Raw genomic sequence first — 19,178 nt, 5'->3', positions numbered from 1 at the left:
TATTAGATTAGATGGCGAATATTTTGCCCATCAGGGATAGTTTCAGTTTGGACCATCTCAACAAATCTTTCTGAGTATCTTTAAGTAGTTGGTCGTAATTATCTTTTTTTATGACACTGTAGTTTGATGTCATCCATATACCTAGATAATTAACTTTTTAAACTGTTTTTATGTTGATCAAATTTTTGAGAGTTGTAATTTGTTTTAGAGTCATTTTATTGGTTAAAATCTGGGTTTTTTTCTTATTAATTTTTAGACCAGATTTTTCCCCAAAAGTGTGTATTTCATTCATTAGAATCGGGGCAGTTTGTATCGGATCTTGTACTATAAATAGCACATCATCCGCAAAGGCCTGAAGTTTGTATTGTTCTTTTTTAATGGTGATTCCATGAATTAAATCGTTATTTCTTATTTTATTGAGTAATGTTTCTATTGCTAGAATAAAAATGACAGGGGCTATCTGGCATCCCTGATGTACACCTTTCTTTATAGCTATTTTGTCTGTAATGTCATTGTTGAAGAGAATTCTAGCAGATTGTTTGGAGTAAATATTTTTTCTTGCATTTTATTTGCAGTGTAACAGATGTAGATACCATGAATGTAGGCTTTAAAGGTATCCCATACCATTTGACGAGATACGTCAGCATTTAAATTTTTTTTTTTTTTAAAAAGGTAATTCATGTTGTATTTTATCTAGGAATTGCTGTTGTTTAATAATTGTTTGGTACATGGACCATCTTTGAAAAGTTTCATTATTAGAGTTTTTAAATGTGAGAAGCAAAGGGTTATGATCAGCCCAAGTTGCATTTAATATTTCTATGTCTGTGATTTCATTTATAATTTTGAGGTTAGACCAAGCCATGTCAATTCGAGAACAAGATTTATGCGGAGGGGAGAAAAAAGTATATTGTCTAGTATCTGGATGGTAATATCTCCATATATCTTTTAAGGCAAATTCATAAGTTATTTGGTTAAATGTAGCTGGTAAAATTTTACGCAAATTGTGTTTGGTAGTACCTTTATAGTCTTTGATTCTATCGGCTATAGCATTGGAGTCTCCAATTATTAAAAAATTTGTTAGGTTCAGTTCTAATATTTTTTTATGTAGCTTGCTGAAAAAAGCAGATTGATTGGTAGAGGGAGTATATATTCCTATAATATATATATATATTTGTATCCTACTTTTAATTGAACTATCAGTAGTTGGCCATTTTGATCCGTGTATGTTAGTTTAGGAAAATGAGTCTTTTTAATGTATAGGACCACACCTCTTTTTTTGACGGGAGCTGATGTACTAAAAAGTTCAAAATTTGGAAAATATAATAAATTGATCTCGTCTTTGGAAATATGGGTTTCTTGTAAAGATATTATGTCATAGTTAGATTCCGACAACTTATGAAAAAAATTTATTCTCTTTTTGCATGAATTTAAACCATTTATATTGGTAGTAAATAATGTAATTTGGTTTTGTCTAATGTTGGAGTATGAGTTCTTTTGGTTTTTCTTTTTGAGCTTCAGTCTTTGCTCGTGTAACTGGTGTTTGTTCAAACTGTTCATCATCCGGTTTCTTTGTTTCTTTATTTTTGTCGAGTATATTATCGTCAGAGCTTAGCTCTTCTGTTTGGAGAGTCTCTCTATTGTCAATTTCTTTTGGCAATGTCTGATCGGGTGTTTTAAGAATATGATCATAGAATTCCTTGGCTTCGTCTGGTGAAGTAATTTTATATTTTTTGTCAATCAGAGAGACCATAATACCTTCTGGGATGAGCCATCTAAACTGAATGTTGTTTTTGTTTAGTTTGTTGGCTAACATCTGGTATGGTTTCCTTTTTTCTCTGACCCGTTTGGGGATTTGGCACAGAACAACAATATTTCTACCTTTATATGATGTTAAATTTTCTTTTGACATGTTGTATACTTCATCTCTCACAGTTCTTTTAAGGAATCTGACGTGTATTTCTCTGGATAACCTATGGCGCCTTGCATAGGAAGTAGATATTCTGTATATTTCGTCCATTTGATATATCATCTCTTGAGGGGACTTACCGGTGATATTTGCTAATATCTTGGCCATTGTTTGAGGGAGATCTTGATTTTCGGACTCAGTGACCTTTTGGAAGCAGAGAAAGAAAGCTGATTTTTCTAGATCAAGTTTTATTATCGATTCTTCCAGGGTTTTGTTGATGTATTTGGCTTCACTTCCGAGAATTGTAATCGAGTGTCCATTATTTCCGTATTTTTTTCCATATTCATTATTATTTGGGAGTTTTGTGAAATAATTCCCTGGACGCCTTCCATCCGGTAGTCTAGTTTCCCCATACGATCGTCCAGGTGGCCCTCATGGTCTTGAATTTTTTTAATATCTTCCTTCATCGTTCCCACTCTCCCTGTTAAAATTTTGAAATTCCGATCTATCGATTCTTGCATTTTGATCATCATTTCAAAAAGTGAATTCAGTGTAATTGTTGGGGTTGGTTGGGAAGATTATGTGGTCGATGTTTTGTCAGGTGCGGGCGTCTCTATGGGATGTTGTGAAATGGGCGTTGTTGGTTGGTTTGTGTTCTTCTTCCACGATTTTATTAAAGTAGATTGATTTGAAGTGGCCATCTTGGTGTTATTTCAGAAATGGTCCGAAGTGGACTAAAGTTTGGGTAGTGTTAATTGTTATGAATTGTAATAAGAAAATTTATGAAGTTAATAACAATTGAGTAGTAAATGTAATAAACAGAGAAGAGAAAGGATAGGTGGAATATAAGTACAGTATAATGAATCTAATGAAGAGAAGTGAAAATATAGGATATAATAGTATACTATAGTGATGTTAGTATACAAAAAATAATAATAATAAATAAAAAATGGAGATAATGATATCGACAATTCAGCAACAATTCTTTAGATAATGGCTAATAATAGTCAAAGTTCAAAGTTCTTAATGGGTGTTATAGTTTACACAGTCTATTAAATGAGGTTCTTAAACAATCTATTAAATCAATTTATCATCAATTCATTGAGTCGTAGAAATTAATAATCAATAATATTCAATCTTTTAAATCAGTGTTGTAATTTTAAAACTATATGTAATATCTGTAAAGTTTATCTATATATCTATATATCAAATTACTTAATTTCTATCAGTTCAGACCAATGATAATAGTATCTAAGTTAATAATATCTAAGTTAATAGTATCTAAGTTAATAAGTTAATAATGTCTATAATAATATCTAAATTAAGTTAGTTAAGCAGTAAGGTATAAAAATATAAGTATAAAAAATGTATCAATATATATCAAGAATACAAAGGCTATAACACAATTTAAGTTAGGAGAAAGTTAGGAAAAATCTTATGCGTATATAAATATCAGCGAGTCTATAAGTCAATAGGAATTTCAAAGAGGGATATTTCAGAAAGTGAAAAGTAAAAAATAATCTTGATGAATGTTCAATAAATCAAAGTATGTGTTAGAGCCAGGTGTCCTAATAATCCATTTGAATATACGGAGTTAGTTCATAACACAGTTCAGAGGATGTTGTACAAATGTCAAATATTCCCCAGTAGTTTCCAATAGTTTTTCAGTTGTTGTATGAAATATTGAATGAAATGTCTGAAGTATAAATGCTCCAAATCGGTGTAGTTAAAAGTACTCCAAATTAATCCATATAAATCCAACGGGTATAGATGATAAGGGGTAATAATAATCGTAGGTTCCAAAAATATAAGTATTCCAAGGGTTCCAAGGTAGGAGAAATAGTAAAAAAAAAGAAAAGAAAAAGAAAATCCAAAATATCAGTGGAGAGAAATCAAAATGATCGGAAGTTCCAACGGTAAATAGACAATGACAAATAAACGCAAAAGCACACAAAAAGAAAGGGAAGTAAAAAATAGGGAAAGAGTACGGGGTGTTCCAGTTGTTTTATCAATGTAGACTGCTTATTCCTTCCAAAATATTTGAGATGTTATTTCAAAAGCAACAAAAGTTTTTGGGACTGAACCTTCTCTTACTTTCCGACACGTTTCAAAGTCTTTCTCCCTTGCGATCCACACACACACAATCCAGAAAGGCGAATAGAAAGCAGTACTGGAGTCTGACAAAGATTGTGAGATTTGAGTCCGTACCGGCTAATTACTGCAAAGTCATCTCCACCATATTCCTGTCAAAAGTATTCAAATCGAAGTCGCCGCCTCCTAAACATCTAAGATCTTGAAAAAAGAGGGACAAACAATTCTCGCAAGGGGATTACCTCGTAAATCACAAAGTCCAAAAACCTTCCACAATCCTTCAGAATGCAGTCCCAAAATGTGCTCTGTCGTTTCAGCGGCTTCCAAAAATAAAACAGAAATGTCGCGTTTCCGGATCAGTTGAAAGGCCGATCTGTTTAGTCGACGATCGGGAGGGGTTCCCTGCTTCCCAGGGGGTTCGCCAACCACCCCTGGGTGCGCTGGAGTTCCCTCTCAAAAACCTTGGGCTCTACGGGTCCGCAGTCGCCCGATGAGGCAATTGTCAATTTTGAAAAGCCAAAAGAAACCTGGAGAACCGGGAATCGCTCGGCACCAACGCAACGTCACAACCAGAAGTCCCCTGATCTCTCAATGTTAAATAATGCAAAAACAATGGGGATAGACTTTGAAAAGCGGGCCTTTTCAAAGCCCCCAACAGTTTGGAAAATGCCCCAAAGACAAGAGAAAGCAAAGGCAAGAAAAACAGATATCTCAGGATAGTCTTAAGAATTTCAGAGATCTCTAGAAAACCCCTCCCTTGGATTGACCGGGCTGCCTCTCCTTGCCACAAGGGGTGGGCGCATTTAAAAAGCCAGCAGGCTCGTCAACTTTGGGGAAAATTAGTGAGCGCGGCACTGAAGTAGCAGACTCCATTGCTGTTGCGTCTCTCATTCCTCAAAAGGGACGATACTGTGGGGTTTGGAGAGCCCAAAAAACAATCTCTCCTCAGAACCTCCACACCCTGGGTGCTGGAGCTTGAAGCTGGGCAGGGTGTTTGAGCTTTTGAGGTAATTCTACCTGAAGCTTTGTATGCCTTGTGAGATATGGAGGGGTGTGTGAATCCTTTAGCCAGCTTCTCCGCAGCTGTCGCTGTGTGCTCCCCCTCACTTGCCCGGGACGCCAGCTGTAGAATTCCCGGAGCTTCCCTCCACATGGGAGACCGGCAGGAATTGGCCAAGGAGCCCTCCCAGGCTGCCGAAAAGTGGCTTGGGCGAGCGGCTGTGGCAGGGGCCAGGCAAGTGCCACCTCTCCCCAGCTGAGGCAGTTTCGCTCAGAGCGCCTTCCGCTGATCGCTGCACCCTCGAAAGGCATCCCTGAAGCTGCCTCAGCCAGGGAGAGGCGACCCCTGCCCAGCCCCTGCCACAGCTGCTCACCCGAGCCGCTTTTCAGCCAGCTGGGAGGGCTCTTTGACCAATTCTTGCCAGTCTCCCATGTGGAGAGAAGCTCCAGGAATTCCGCAGCTGGCGCCCTCTGCTCTGAATGCTGGCACCCTGCCCATCCCCAGGGCTGAATTGCCGGCCTTCAGCCAAGGAAGGCCACCGCCGCCACTGCTGACCACCACCCAACTCCTCCCCATGCAACATTCGATGTATAAGACGCACCCAGTTTTTGACACACTTTTTTGCGGTAAAAAGGTGTGTCTTATACACTGAAAAATATTGTAGGTACAAGGACAGTTTTCCCCGAATGCCATCATTCTGCTTAATAGTTAATTCCCACAACTGTCAAATAATTTAATCAAACAAATTATTAAAACTATTACTATTATTACTCTTTTTTTTACTAGCATCTCTCTCTTCCCACTTATTACTATAAGTTTGTTGCTTGTATCTTTCAATTATATTGTTTTATTTGTTTCCTAATATGACTTGATAGCTTATTAGTAACCTTGACCATCACTAAGTGTTGTGTCTTTTTATTCTTTATGTACACTGATAGCATATACACCAAAGACAAATTTGCTGTGTATTCAATCATATTTGGCCAATAAAGAATTAAATTCTACTCTATTCTAGTCTAGTATAGGGTAGTTTCTCTGACTCTTCTCATCGAATTTGCAGGTGGAACACTAAAAGGAAAAATGCAGTGGTATCAATGAAAAACCTACAGTAATGAAAGCTATTGGTTATGTGTGGTAGTTCTCATGGGAAGTAGATAACCTAGAATTTCTGAATCATGTGAAATATTATTTCCTAACATGGCACAGTCAAATTATGGATGAGGAAATACAAGGCTTGACATTTCTGACTAGGATGACCATCTGGAAGCTGCCAAATCGAAGAGACTGATGTGGCAAACAGAAAGAACCACTATACACAATTTAGTCAGTCTGGATTTAATGTATCATAACAGGAGACTTCTGAAATATTTTTGTTAGTTTGCAAAGTAAAAACAATAATGATTGCAATGACTAACATATTAATTATGTCATTAGATTTAATGGATCCCAATCTACATTAATATGAAGCATAGTCCTAAGAAATTGATATTATATATAAACAAAGTTATTGCTTGATACAGGGAGAAACGTGGAGAGGAGAGAAAGGAAGCTGATGGTGAAAGAAAATGTGAAAGGCATATTTAATGTAATCAGAAATTTTGATCTCTTTTTAATCCAATGGAAATAATACTTTTTCCTTTCATCACATTGATACAATAAACAACTTACACAATGTGGGAGCTTTGTTTTGAAACTATTTTTTCTCTGTGGTGCCAACAGAGGAAACTCTACTCTTCCCTTGTTCCCCCACCATTATCTATAATGCCTGGGAGGTGGAGGTTTTCATTTGGAAAATAGTTCAAATGAAATAAAATGAGACTTAAGCATAAGGTGGCACGCAGAGCCATATTGCAGGGTACACGAGGCATTGCCCTATGTCAGTTTCAGCGCCCATGCGTGCACTGCCAGCTGATTTTCGGCCTTCAGAAAGGCCATTTTGCTCTCTGAGAAGAAAAGTTTGCAAACTCTTCTCAGAGAAGTGCCCTCATGAGAAGAGTTGCTGTAGTTTGCAAGCTTTTTCCCCTTAAATATAATAGCTGACAGACACATAGAACTGTTAAACTCCAGTAAGACGCCTGTTCTCCCTGCTGAGGGGGTAGGAAATGGAGATAGCTCCTGCCGCACGTTCCCCCTGAGGCAGAAGGGTCGCAAGAGCTTTGATGAGAGCTGGCGCAGCCGCTTGCCAGTCGCCCAAGCTGCTGTGTGTGTGTGGTCTGGAAGAGTCGCCTAAGCTGCTGTGTATGTGGGGAGTAAGAATCCTTTGGCAGGATCCAGACAGCCAAGGTAAACAGGACTGGTGCTGGCAGAGTTGCCCACTACTGCTGCCTTTAAGCAGGATGAGACATCAGAGAGTTTGGGGGCAGTCGGGAGCAGAGAAGGTTTGCTTGCCTGCCTCAGGAAAAAGTCTGCGCTTGCCGGCATGGGGAGTGCGCGGCTGGGTAGGACATGTTGTTGTCTGGTTCTGCTAAGGGTGTGGGAGGACACATCTCTTGTTGTTTGAGGCATCGGCTGCCCTCCCTCCCTTCTCCCTTTTTCTCCATCCATCTGCCTTTGCATTGGGAAAGAGGACTGGACTGAGAAAGCAAGATAGAATGCCATGCCTGGATGCCTCCCGTGCGCTCCCCGGCTTCTCCCACCAAGCAGCAGTGGCGGCGGCAGGGCTGGCGCCTGGGCATATCACGCTTCCTCCCCCCCATTTCTCTTCCTCAGAATGGGGGGGGGGAGAAGAAGCGTGCCGAGCTGTCATGGGGCTGCTCAATTGAAGTGGGAGAACGAAGCTTGGAGTAGCTGGGGAAAAAGATGCAACCCTCTCCCCAAAACTTCCCACAGCTGAGGGGCAGGATGGAGATTCCATCTGAGGGTATCCCGAGGCTCTACTTTAACCTGATGGGAAGCTTTTTGGGGGGAGGAGGTTGCATCTTTTCCTCGGGTTCTCCAAGCTTCATTCTCCCACTTCAGATTGAACAGCCCCATGACAGCTCAGCACGCTTCTTCTCCACCCCCTCCCATTCTAAGGAAGAGAAATGGTGGGGGAGAAGAAGCATGATATATTCAGGCGCCAGCTCTGCTGCTACTGTTGCTGTTGCTGCTGTTGCTGCTGTTGCTGCTGTTGCTGCTGCTGCTGCTGTTGCTGCTGCTGCTGCTGCTGTTGCTGCTGCTGCTGCTGCTGTTGCTGCTGCTGCTGCTGCTGCTGCTGGGGGGGACGACCGCAGGGGAGGTATCCAGCCATGGCATTCTCCAGCCTGTAGGTGGAGTCCATAGTCAGTGGGTTGACCTCCTTCCGTCAACCAATCAGGACTGAGCCTATGCCTCAAACAACAAGACCAGGACCAGACAAAAACATGTACTGCGAGCACAGACTTTCGCCTTCCTTATGAGGCAGGTAGGCGAGCCTTCTCTGCTCCCGGCTGCTCCCAAACTCCCTGATGTCTCATCCTGCTTAAAGACAGCAGCAGTGGGCAACTCTGCCAGCACTGGTCCCATTCACCTTGGCTGGCCAGATCCTGCCAAAAGATTCTTACACACACATACCAGCTTAGGCGACTCATCCAAACTGCTTGCTCTGGGCGACTGGTAAGCGGCTGCGCCAGCTCTTGTCAAAGCTCTTGTGACCCTTCTGCCTCAGGGGGAATGTGCGGCAGGAGTTATCTCCATTTCTTATGCCCTCAGCAGGGAGAACAGGTGTATAACTGGAGTTTAACAGCTCTATGTGTCTGTCAGTTGTTATCTTTAGGGGAAAAAAGCTTGCAAACTACAGCAACTCTTCTCGCGAGGGCACTTCTCACAGCGAGAAGAGTTTGCAAGATTTTCTTCCCTAAAGAGAGCAGCCGACAGACACAGGAAGATATACGGAGCTGTTAAACTGCAGTAAGGTGCCTATCTTTTAGTGGGACACAGTTTTATGGGGTGACAGGTTGGAACACGACTTTTTTATTTTAAAAAAGTCATGAGTTCAATCAAACTTGATTGAACTCATGAGACTTTTGTTTTAGAACGGGCTGCCCTGGACTCAAGACCAAGGAACACAATGAAGCTGCAAGTGCCAGGTAGGGCATGTGTCTCATGGCCCTCCCCGTTACGAGACCTTACCACGGTTCAAAAGGCCTGTGCGCATGCGTGATGGGCAGTGCGGGGAGGGGGTTGTGCATGCGCAGAGGGAGGGAAGGGATGTGGGCATGTCACGCATGCAAGGGCCTCCCCCTCCCCTTTTGGCACGTGAACCAAAATAGATTCACCATCACTGTCCTAGGGATAATGGAAAAATTTGCAATTGTGAGTTGAGAGAGTGCTGCTGCTGAGACTTTTCTGTAAATCAATAGAAATTGAGGTCTTTTTTGTTGAGGTAATAATTTATTCGAGGCTTAGAAAAGTTTTATTTAAGAGTTATCGATGTAAGTAATAATTACTATTATCTGTTACACCTTACTGTGTTCATGTAGTTCTGGACAATCAAACCCCACCTTTTACTTGAAGAAAGGACTTAAAACCTATGTGCTTAGAAAGAAGCCTCATGGCCCTCTCTTACCTCAAGCTCACAAGGTACTAAATTATTATAGATAAGTATTATTGTTCTTTGTATTTGTCTTGGGAATCCTTTGGCAGTTTGCCAAACATCTGGCAGTTTGGCAAACCATATGATTTAGTAGTGAATAAAACTATTGTAAAACTACATTTTTTAAACTCCAGCTGAAAGCTGTTTCTCTCCATGTCCCCTTCCTCCAGCATGATTTTCATTCTAAATTAAAAATCATAAATTCTAGGATCAATTTTGATTTATTTACTGAAAATCAATGAAGCTGAAAAAGCATTTGGGGTCCCCCAAACACCCCATATAGGGAAATTATTCCTGTACTCTCTTGATGCTCATATTCTACTAAGAAGGAAGCCTATTTGCTATTATTTTTATGATATAAAAATAGAGTTAAAATGGTTATAAGCTCCATTATATTTATATAAATTGTTATGAAATGCTACACTATCAATATGCTGAAATATACAAGAATTGAGTATTTTATTAAATTCTTCAATTGTACCAATTTGAATTCAATGAATAGACTTTCTATGGATCATATTCTGTTCATGTTCTTACTGTCCATATTTTTGCATGTCCCACAATATCCTATTCAGATTGACAGAGAATATTGGATTCAGAAAGCTTTGTTTACAGCTGGGTTTCCAGTTCCTGAACCTCTTTTATACTGCAGTGATGCTTCAGTGATCGGAACACAATTTTATATGATGCAACATGTTCAGGTTAGTGTCTTCTTTGCAGCCACATTAACTTGACTATTCACTATTAGACCAGAATGCAAAGATCCCTGCAGTTACTATAGCATCAGAGGAAGTGATGTCCTCTAAATAAACACAGGTAAATTTTGTGTGGCTAAGGATATAATTTTTACATCCACATTACACCAATCCTCCGAGAGTTGCACTGACTTCCGGTTAGTCTCCGGACGCATTTCAAGGTGTTAGTTATTACATTTAAAGCCCTATATGGCTTAGGGCCAAGTTATCTTTGAGTAGCTATCTATGTAGCTACTACATTGCTCCCAACAACTGGCAAGATGCCACAGAATCAGGCTCCTTCATGTTCAGTTGACTAATCTATGTCGACTGGCCTTCTCTGTCGCTGCCCTGACCCTCTGGAATTCATTACCCCCCTGAAAACCGGACTACCCCTATCCTATTGGCCTTCCACAAAGCAGTGAAGACCTGGCTCTTTTAGCAGGCCTGGGGCCGTTGATCTCATCATTATATCCTTGTAACATCCAGCCAGAAATGAATGGTGTATTTCTTAATTGTTTTTAATAGATGTTTTAATGGTTTCAATATTTACAATGTTTTTATCTTAGTTGTCCTAAGGGAGTTGGACGGCATAGAATAGAACAGAATAGAATAGAATTCTTTATTGGCCAAGTGTGATTGGACACACAAGGAATTTGTCTTGGTGCATATGATCTCAGTATGCATAAAAGAAAATATAGATTTGTCAAGAATCATGTGGTATAACATTTAATGATTGTCATAGGGGTCAAATAAACAATGAAGAAACAATCAATATTAATAAGAATCTTAGGATACAAGCAACAAGTTACAGCCATACAGTCCTAAGTGGGAGGAAATGGGTGATAGGAATGATGAGAAAAAACTAGTAGAATAGAAGTGAAGATTTAGTAAAAAGTTTGACAGTGTTGAGGGAATTATTTGTTTAGTAGATGGTGTTCAGGAAAAAAACTGTTCTTGTGTCTAGTTGTCCTGGTGTGCAGTGCTCTGTAGCAATGTTTTGAGGGTAGGAGTTGAAACAGTTTATGTCTAGGATGCGAGAGGTCAGCAAATATCTTCACAGCCCTCTTTTTGACTCGTGAAGTATACAGGTCCTCAATGGAAGGCAGATTGGCAGCAATTGTTTTTTCTGCAGTTCTGATTATCCTCTGAAGTCTGTGTCGGTCTTGTTGGGTTGCAGAACCAAACCAGACAAGTTTAATTAATTAAGTATGGGGTGTGGCTCAATGGTTTATAGGCTAGAGTGCATAGAAGTTAAACATGTTTGGTCTTTTTTGTGTTGGGGAAATTTAAGGAGAAAATATTCCTTGGTTGCTGTATATTTTCATGTTTATGCTTACGATAGAAATTTGTTTTTAACTTATTTTAAATTAATTTGCAACCCAGATCACTTCTTGAAATGTGTGGCTGCACACAGTCAGTGAGTAAGTCAATTAATGAATGAGATACCTCAAACTTTACAATAAAAATGATTTGCTGTGAAAGATTTTGGGACTCTCCAGAAGAATATTTGTGATAGTAGAGGGCTAAAATGGGAAAGGATTATTCTCCATACTAAGGAGAGGGTCCAGCAGTCACATGGGTCTGCTCACTGTCCTATCCAATCAGGACCGGGCCTTCAGTCTTAAAAAAGCTTGCTGGATCCACCCCTTCCCCAGAATTAATTCAGTCCTCCTACTGGCAGGACATGTGATGGCTTGCTCCTCTTGTAGCATTAACACCTTCCCTCTCAATCTCCGGATTTCTTCTCTGCAAAACAAAAACTCAGGTTCCTTCCAATTGGTTTTCCACCACCCCAACCTCCCTTTGGGGGGGGGGGGAATTTGCATTTTAAAAAGCCAGCCCTCAGGGCTCAGCTCCAGCTTGGAGAAGCCGTGATGCGATTTTATTTATTTTATTTATTTATTTATTTATTTATTTATTGGATTTGTATGCTGCCCCTCTCCGGAGACTCGGGGCGGCTAACAACAGTAATAAAATAGCACATAACAATAATCCAATACTAAAAACAGTTAAAAACCCATTATTATAAAAACCAATCATACATACAGACATACCATGCATAAAATTGTAGAGGCCTAGTGGGAAAATGTATCTCAATTCCCCCATGCCTGGCGGCAGAGGTGGGTTTTAAGCAGCTTAGGAAAGGCAAGGGGGGTGGGGGCAATTCTAATCTCTGGGGGGAGTTGATTTCCTTTACAGTCAGTCGCTGGCCACTTTGTTTGCGCTGCCGCCAGTTGCTTTCTTTTTATTTTATTTATTTATTTATTAGATTTGTATGCTGCCCCTCTCCGTTGACTCGGAGCGGCTCACAGCAATAATAAAAACAATGTACAACAAATCTAATATTTAAAATATCTAAAAAACCCTTATTTAAAAAGCAAGACATACACACAAACATACCATGCATAAACTATATAGGCCTGGGGGATATGTCTCAATTCCTCCATGCCTGATGGCAGAGGTGGGTTTTGAGGAGTTTACGAAAGGCAAGGAGGGTGGGGCTAATCCTAATCTCCGGGGAGAGCTGGTTTCAGAGGGTAGGGGACGCCACAGAGAAGGCTCTTCCCCTGGATCCCGCCAGACGACATTGTTTAGTTGACGGGACCTGGAGAAGGCCAATTCTGTGGGATCTAACTGGTCGCTGGGATTCGTGCAGCAGAAGGTGGTCCCGGAGATATTCTGGTCCGATGCCCTGAAGGGCTTTATAGGTCATAACCAACACTTTGAATTGTGACCAGAAACTGATCGGCAACCAATGCAGACTGCGGAGTGTTGGTGTAACATGGGTATTTTTGGGAAAGCCCCTGATTGCTCTCGCAGCTGCATTCTGCATGATCTGAAGTTTCTGAACACTTTTCAAAGGTAGCCCCATGTAGAGAGCATTACAGTAGTCGAACCTCAAGGTGATGAGGGCATGAGTGACTGTGAGCAGTGACTCCCGGTCCAGGTAGTGTCGCAACTGGTGCACCAGGCAAACCTGGGCAAACGCCCCCCTCGGCATAGCTGAAAGACGGTTCTCTAATGTAAGCTGTGGATCGAGGAGGGTGCCCAAGTTGCGGACCCTCTCTGAGGGGGTCAATAATTTCCCTCCCCCCAGGGTAATGGACAGACAGATGGAATTGTCCTTGGTAGGCAAAACCCACAGCCACTCCGTCTTATCAGGGTTGAGTTTGAGTCTGTTGACACCCATCTAGACCCTAACAGCCTCCAGGCACTGGTACATAACTTCCACTGCTTCGTTGACTGGACATGGGGTGGAGATGTACAACTGGGTATCATCAGCATACTGATGATACCTCACCCCATGCCCTTGGATGATCTTGCCCAGCGGTTTCATGTAGATATTAAATAGCAGGGGGAGAGGACCGACCCCTGAGGCACCCCACAAGGGAGAAGCCTAGAGGTCGATGTCTGACCCCCCACTAACACCGACTGCGACTGACCGGAGAAGTAGGAGGAGAACCACTGAAGGACAGTGCCTCCCACTCCCAACTCCTCCAGCCGGCGCAGAAGGATATCATGGTCGGTGGTATTAAAAGCCGCTGAGAGATCAAGAAGCACCAGGACAGAGGATAAGCCCCTGTCCTGGGCCCACCAGAGATCATCCATCAACGTGACCAAAGCAGTTTCCGTGCTGTAGCCGGGCCTGAATCCTGACTGTTGAGGGTCTAGATAATCGGCTTCTTCCAAGGACCGCTGGAGCTGGAGCACCATCACCTTCTCAACAACCTTCCCTATAAAGGGAAGGTTGGAGACTGGACGAAAGTTGTTAAGAATGGCTGGATCCAGGGAAGGCTTCTTGAGGAGGGGACACACAAGTGCCTCCTTGTAGGGAGCCGGAAGGGACCCCCTCCCCAAAGAAGTGTTGACAATCTCCTGGACCCAGCTCCATGATATCCTCCATGTTTTTCAGCAGTTAATAGCATTAGTGAGAAGGATTTTTTGTTTAATCATATATTAGCATCATAATACAATATTTATTCAGGTGAATGTAAAATACTTCTCTGAAGAACAGAAATATGAAATGTTATGGCTTTCCTTTAAAATTCAAGAAAGATTTAGAAAAGTCCTTCTCTGTATTAGTAAAGCCCAATGCAAATTGTGTTTGTAAGATGAAGGAAAATGCAGTGGAATCAGATTCACATAATCATATCTATTTGAAAAGCCATGAAGAAAAACAAATAAGAGAGGGAGAAAATCAGAATGGAAAGAAGATATTATCAATGCATACTACTGAAATCCAGTATTTTCAGTTCTATGTTCCATCCCAGGAAAAAGGACATATCTTGTTTTTCAACCTAAGGAAGTAGGGGGAAGAAATCTACCTACAGGAAGGTGTGGCTGGAGTCGCGCTGGATCCTGAATGAGCTTTTGGACAAGAAGCAGGCCACCGCCGAGTCCAAGAAGCCCGAAAACAACCGGGCCTTTTTCTGGCGCTGGCTGGCCACCCTCTACCTGTGCTACGTCCAGGTGGCGCGGGACTTGGAGGCTTGCTACAACCAGGTGGTTCACCCACAGAAGTGCCTGGTGCTGCGCCAGATTCTGGTTGGTGTGCTGAGCTGCATCCTGGAGCTCAAGCAGGAGCTGGTGGCGTTGGACCACTCCGAGTACCACAGAGGAGCTCAAGCTCATGCCAGTCAGTCCGGGGCACCGGAGGGGAGGAGGGAGACACTCCCCCCTCCTTGCACGCGGCATCTCTAGCCTGGGATCGAACCCAAACCAGGCCAGCAATCACCACCCCCTCCGTCACTTCCCCCCTCACACTCAATTCGGAACAACCCCCACAAACGCCCCACCCTATTTCCTGAGAGTTTTTTTGCTTCCTGGGTTTTTTTGCATTCAGAGTCCACGAGTCAGAACCCGCTCGGGAAGAAAATCGCCAGGGGTGGGCATGGTCTCCAGAGCTGAAAAAACCGGGCTCAGAGCCCACGGGGGTTTCTCAGCTTGGGAGGGGCAGATCAGCTGTTGGGCAGAGACCACTTCACGGTGTTTAAAAACGCTGCGCCAAGGTTGGATTTTTGGTGCGCACGTGTGCACCTTAGAGGAAACATTTGTCGGGGAAACCCGCTCCAGGGCTCAGTGCAGAAAGCACTGAGGCTACGCCTCTGGGAAGATAGACACCTTGAGTCTCTGACAGCCGATTCTATCTCGGGAATCCTCAATCTCCAAGCGGATTGGCTCCCGCAAAGTTTTGGATCCAGGGGAGTGGATGCTTCACCCAGACCTATTCCAGCAGATATGCCTCAAATTCAGTCTCCCATCACTAGACCTATTTGCAACTGCCGACAACACTCAGCTTTCTCAATTCTACTCCATGTTCTCCTCTCCAGGAGCGGAGTCCATCAACGCCCTGAGAACACCCTGGCCTCAGGATCTGCTCTATGCCTTCCCCCGATCCCAATCATTCTGGACTTGATCCACAAGATCATCCTTGAAGAAGCCCATGTGATCGTGGTGGCTCCACATTGGCCATGCCATGCCTGGTTCGTGGACCTACAAGCTCTATCCATCGAGACTCCATGGCGTCTTCCCGTTTTGGGAGATATGCTTCAACAGGGCGCCTTGCATTATCCGGGCCTCATGGCCTTATCTTCGGACCTGGCTGGACCTCACAGAGAGCCGCTTTGTACTTGCCCTGAATAAAAGAACTGTTAAAGGGAATCTCCAACCTCAGATCTCCTACTGTTCAAAGATATCTCACCTGGGACTTACCTCGGGTCCTGGCATCACTCACTCACACACCTTACGAATTGCTCAGATCAGCATATCTCCACCACTTCTCCTGCAAGGTGGCATTTCTGCTAGCTATTACCTCTGCCAGACGAATATCCGAATTGGCAGCCTTTCCATCCAGCAAAATCTCTGCCAATTCCACCCGGGCAAGGTGGTCCTCCAGTTGGACCCTACCTTCCTTCCAAAAGTCAGTTCAGTGTTCCACAGATCACCAGATAACACTCAACCATCCTTCTGTGCTAAACCATCTCACCACCAGATGGCACACCCTGGACGTTACTAGAGCGTTGCACATCTACATCCAATGTACCACAGCCTTTCACAGGTCAGAAGCCTTGCTTGTGGCCTATCACACTAGGTCCTTAGGCTCAAAGGTCTCATCAATCATCCTAGATGTGTCCTGTAGGGTAGGGAAAGATTATCTCTCATGACCTTAATCTTTCCCTACCCTAAGGGACACATCTATTGGGTATTTCCCATGTGACTGCTGGACCCGCTCCTCAGTATGGAGAATAGGTGTTGGACTCTTACTTGAATGCCTCTTCTCATATGCTGAGCGGGTACAGCAGTCACCTCCCTCCATATTCTTTTTCATTACTTACCTTTTTTTCTTACCTTAAATCCGAGAGTAGAGTACTTTATGAGCCACCACCATCAAGCCAAATACGGATTCGCAAATTCTGGGGAAGAGGCAGATCCAGCAAGCTTTTTTAAGACTGAAATCTCGGTCCTGATTGGAAAGGATAGCAAGCAGATCCATGTGACTGCTGTACCCACTCAGTGTATGAGAAGAGGTGTTCAGGTAAGAGTCCAACACCTATTTGCAAAAATAACTCCTTAATGCCAAAGGGGAGTAACTGATAGACACCTGAAGGGACTTCCAGTTGTTTTCTGGATACCATTCAAGGTTATCATCTGTCCTCCAGATCCCGATCAGGTCAGGTTGCACAGGATGGGTGCACTGTAGATTTCCCCCCCTAAATTTTGCTACTTGTCGGATCTTTTTCATGATATTATTCTCTTTTCCTTATGATTTCAATTATATCTCAGGGTCGCATCTTCCGAGATATCACACTACCTGAAGTAAGCCCAGCAGAAAGATCGGCTTTGTATATAGCAATAATAGAAACTCTTGCAAAGCTGCACTCTTTCAAAATTAATTCATTAGGCCTCCAGGACTATGGACGAGGAGCCGGTTATTGTAAGAGACAGGTAAATATTCCATAAACCCTTTTCCAATGTGTCTACTCTTAAAATTTTTGTAGTGAAAAATAAGTAATTGTAGAGACTCTTGTTATTTACAGATTGCAAATCTTGATTCTTTAAACTTTGCAGTGTTAAATAAAATTATTATCATTTAAGGAGTTATGAAATATTGAATGAGGTTCAATGTTTTGAACCATTTTACTGACTCACAATAATTACATTAGTACAGTAGTTAGGAAAAACAGCCCAAAAGGTAAAATATTAAGGAAGTGATTATTAGTTGTTGTTTGTTTATAGGCTGTAGTGTGGAACAGAAATTAATTCTAATAGACATGAAAATATAAAAATGACAGTGCACCAAGAATAGCAATTGAAATAATTTGAAATTGTTTAAAATTTATTGTAGTGAATACAGTGATCCCTCGATTTTCGCGATCTCGATCTTTGCGAAACGCTACACCACGATTTTTCAGAAAATATTAATTAAAAAATACTCCACGGTTTTTTTGCTATACCACGGTTTTTCCCACCCGATGACGTCATACGTCATCACCAAGAGTCACTTCTCTGTCTCTTTCTCTTTCTTTCCTGTCATTCTCTGCTTCAATCATTTTCTCATTTCTCTTTTTTTCTCCCCTTTTTTCTATCATTTCTCTCTCTCTTCCTTCCACTCTTCTCTCTCTCTCTTTCTTCCTCTCTCTCACTGTCTTCCTTCCTTTCTCATCTTTCTTTCTTTCTCTCTTTCTCTATCTTGCTTCTTCCTCTCTCACACTCTCTTCCTCCCTCTCTCATCTCTTTCTTTCCTTCTCTCTCTTTCTCTATCTCTCCCCCTCTTGCTCTCGAGCGGCAAACGGTGGCCGGGTGGGCGGCTGAACAGGCGAGCGGCAAACGGTGGACAGGCGAGCGGCAAACGGCGGACAGGCGAGCGGCAAACAGCGGCCGGGTGAACGGACGAACGAGCGGCGGGCGGGCGAACGGACAAGCGATGAACGAGCGGCGGGCGGGTGAAAGGACGAGCGGAGAACGGACGAACGAGCGCCGGGTGGGCGAAAGGACGAGCGGCGGGCGGGCGAACGGACGAACGAGTGGTGGGAGAACGGACAAGCGGCGAGATGTTTACTGTATTTTATTTATTTAGATAGATGTTTATCTAATACAGTATTAGTTGCACTTATCTAATATTAGTCGCTCCCCGGCTCCACCATCTGCGCATGCGCGGCCATTGAAAAAAGGCCGCGCATGCGCAGATGGTGTTTTTACTTCCACACCACTATATCGCGAAAAATCGATTATCGCGAGAGGTCTTGGAACGTAACCCTCGCGATACTCGAGGGATCACTGTATAATATTCCAAGGGTTCTTCTCAAAAATCAAGGTCTCTTTCACTCATTATCAACTTCAGACTAATTTTGATTATGGTTTGCTTTTAGGTATCAACTTGGATGAGCCAATATCAGGCAGCTGCTCATATCCAAATTCCAGCAATGATCGAATTATTCAAATGGTTAATGAACAATTTACCTGATGATGCTGATAATGAAATTTCCTTGATTCATGGCGACTTTAGAATAGATAACATAATCTTTGATCCAAGAGAGGTATCTTGAACTGATATAGACTGCATTTTCAAAGTAGCTTCTTCTATTTTTTTGTGTGTCCATTTTTTATTGTTATAGTATATATGTCAAAATTTCATTTACTACATTTTATACTAAACAAAATCAAGGCAGGAGTTTTTCTGAGTTTCTCTCCCTTCTTTCCTAAAAGCAGGCTTCCTAAAACAGTAATCTTCTGGATCTCCCCCTCTTCTCTTAATTGTTTGTTCATTCATGCTCAGTGCCAGAATTATGTTCCATCACATCAGACAGCTGGGAATATAGTTAGGCAACATTGGGAGTGTTTAAAGTGTGAATTAAATTCACCTTGCATTAGTAACAAATGGTTGCAAACTGG

At 42.3% G+C, this 19,178-nt stretch overlaps 1 protein-coding gene across 2 annotated transcripts in view; it reads left to right on the top strand.

Annotated features, from left to right (window-relative positions):
- The window catches only part of ACAD11 (acyl-CoA dehydrogenase family member 11), a 150,798-nt gene that overhangs the window by 39,940 nt on the left and 91,680 nt on the right, over nt 1–19,178 (top strand). For both annotated transcript variants that reach the window (XM_070726354.1, XM_070726353.1), the window contains exons 2-5: nt 9,437–9,536; nt 10,125–10,250; nt 17,070–17,231; nt 18,656–18,823. In XM_070726354.1, coding sequence (XP_070582455.1) covers nt 9,437–9,536; nt 10,125–10,250; nt 17,070–17,231; nt 18,656–18,823 — 556 coding nt within the window. The remainder of the gene's footprint in view (nt 1–9,436; nt 9,537–10,124; nt 10,251–17,069; nt 17,232–18,655; nt 18,824–19,178) is intronic.

This window comes from Erythrolamprus reginae, chromosome Z, assembly GCF_031021105.1.
Source record: "Erythrolamprus reginae isolate rEryReg1 chromosome Z, rEryReg1.hap1, whole genome shotgun sequence".
NCBI lineage: Eukaryota > Metazoa > Chordata > Lepidosauria > Squamata > Dipsadidae > Erythrolamprus > Erythrolamprus reginae.
The sequence above is the reverse complement of the archived record's forward strand: the minus strand, read 5'-3'. Positions and strand labels throughout refer to the sequence as shown.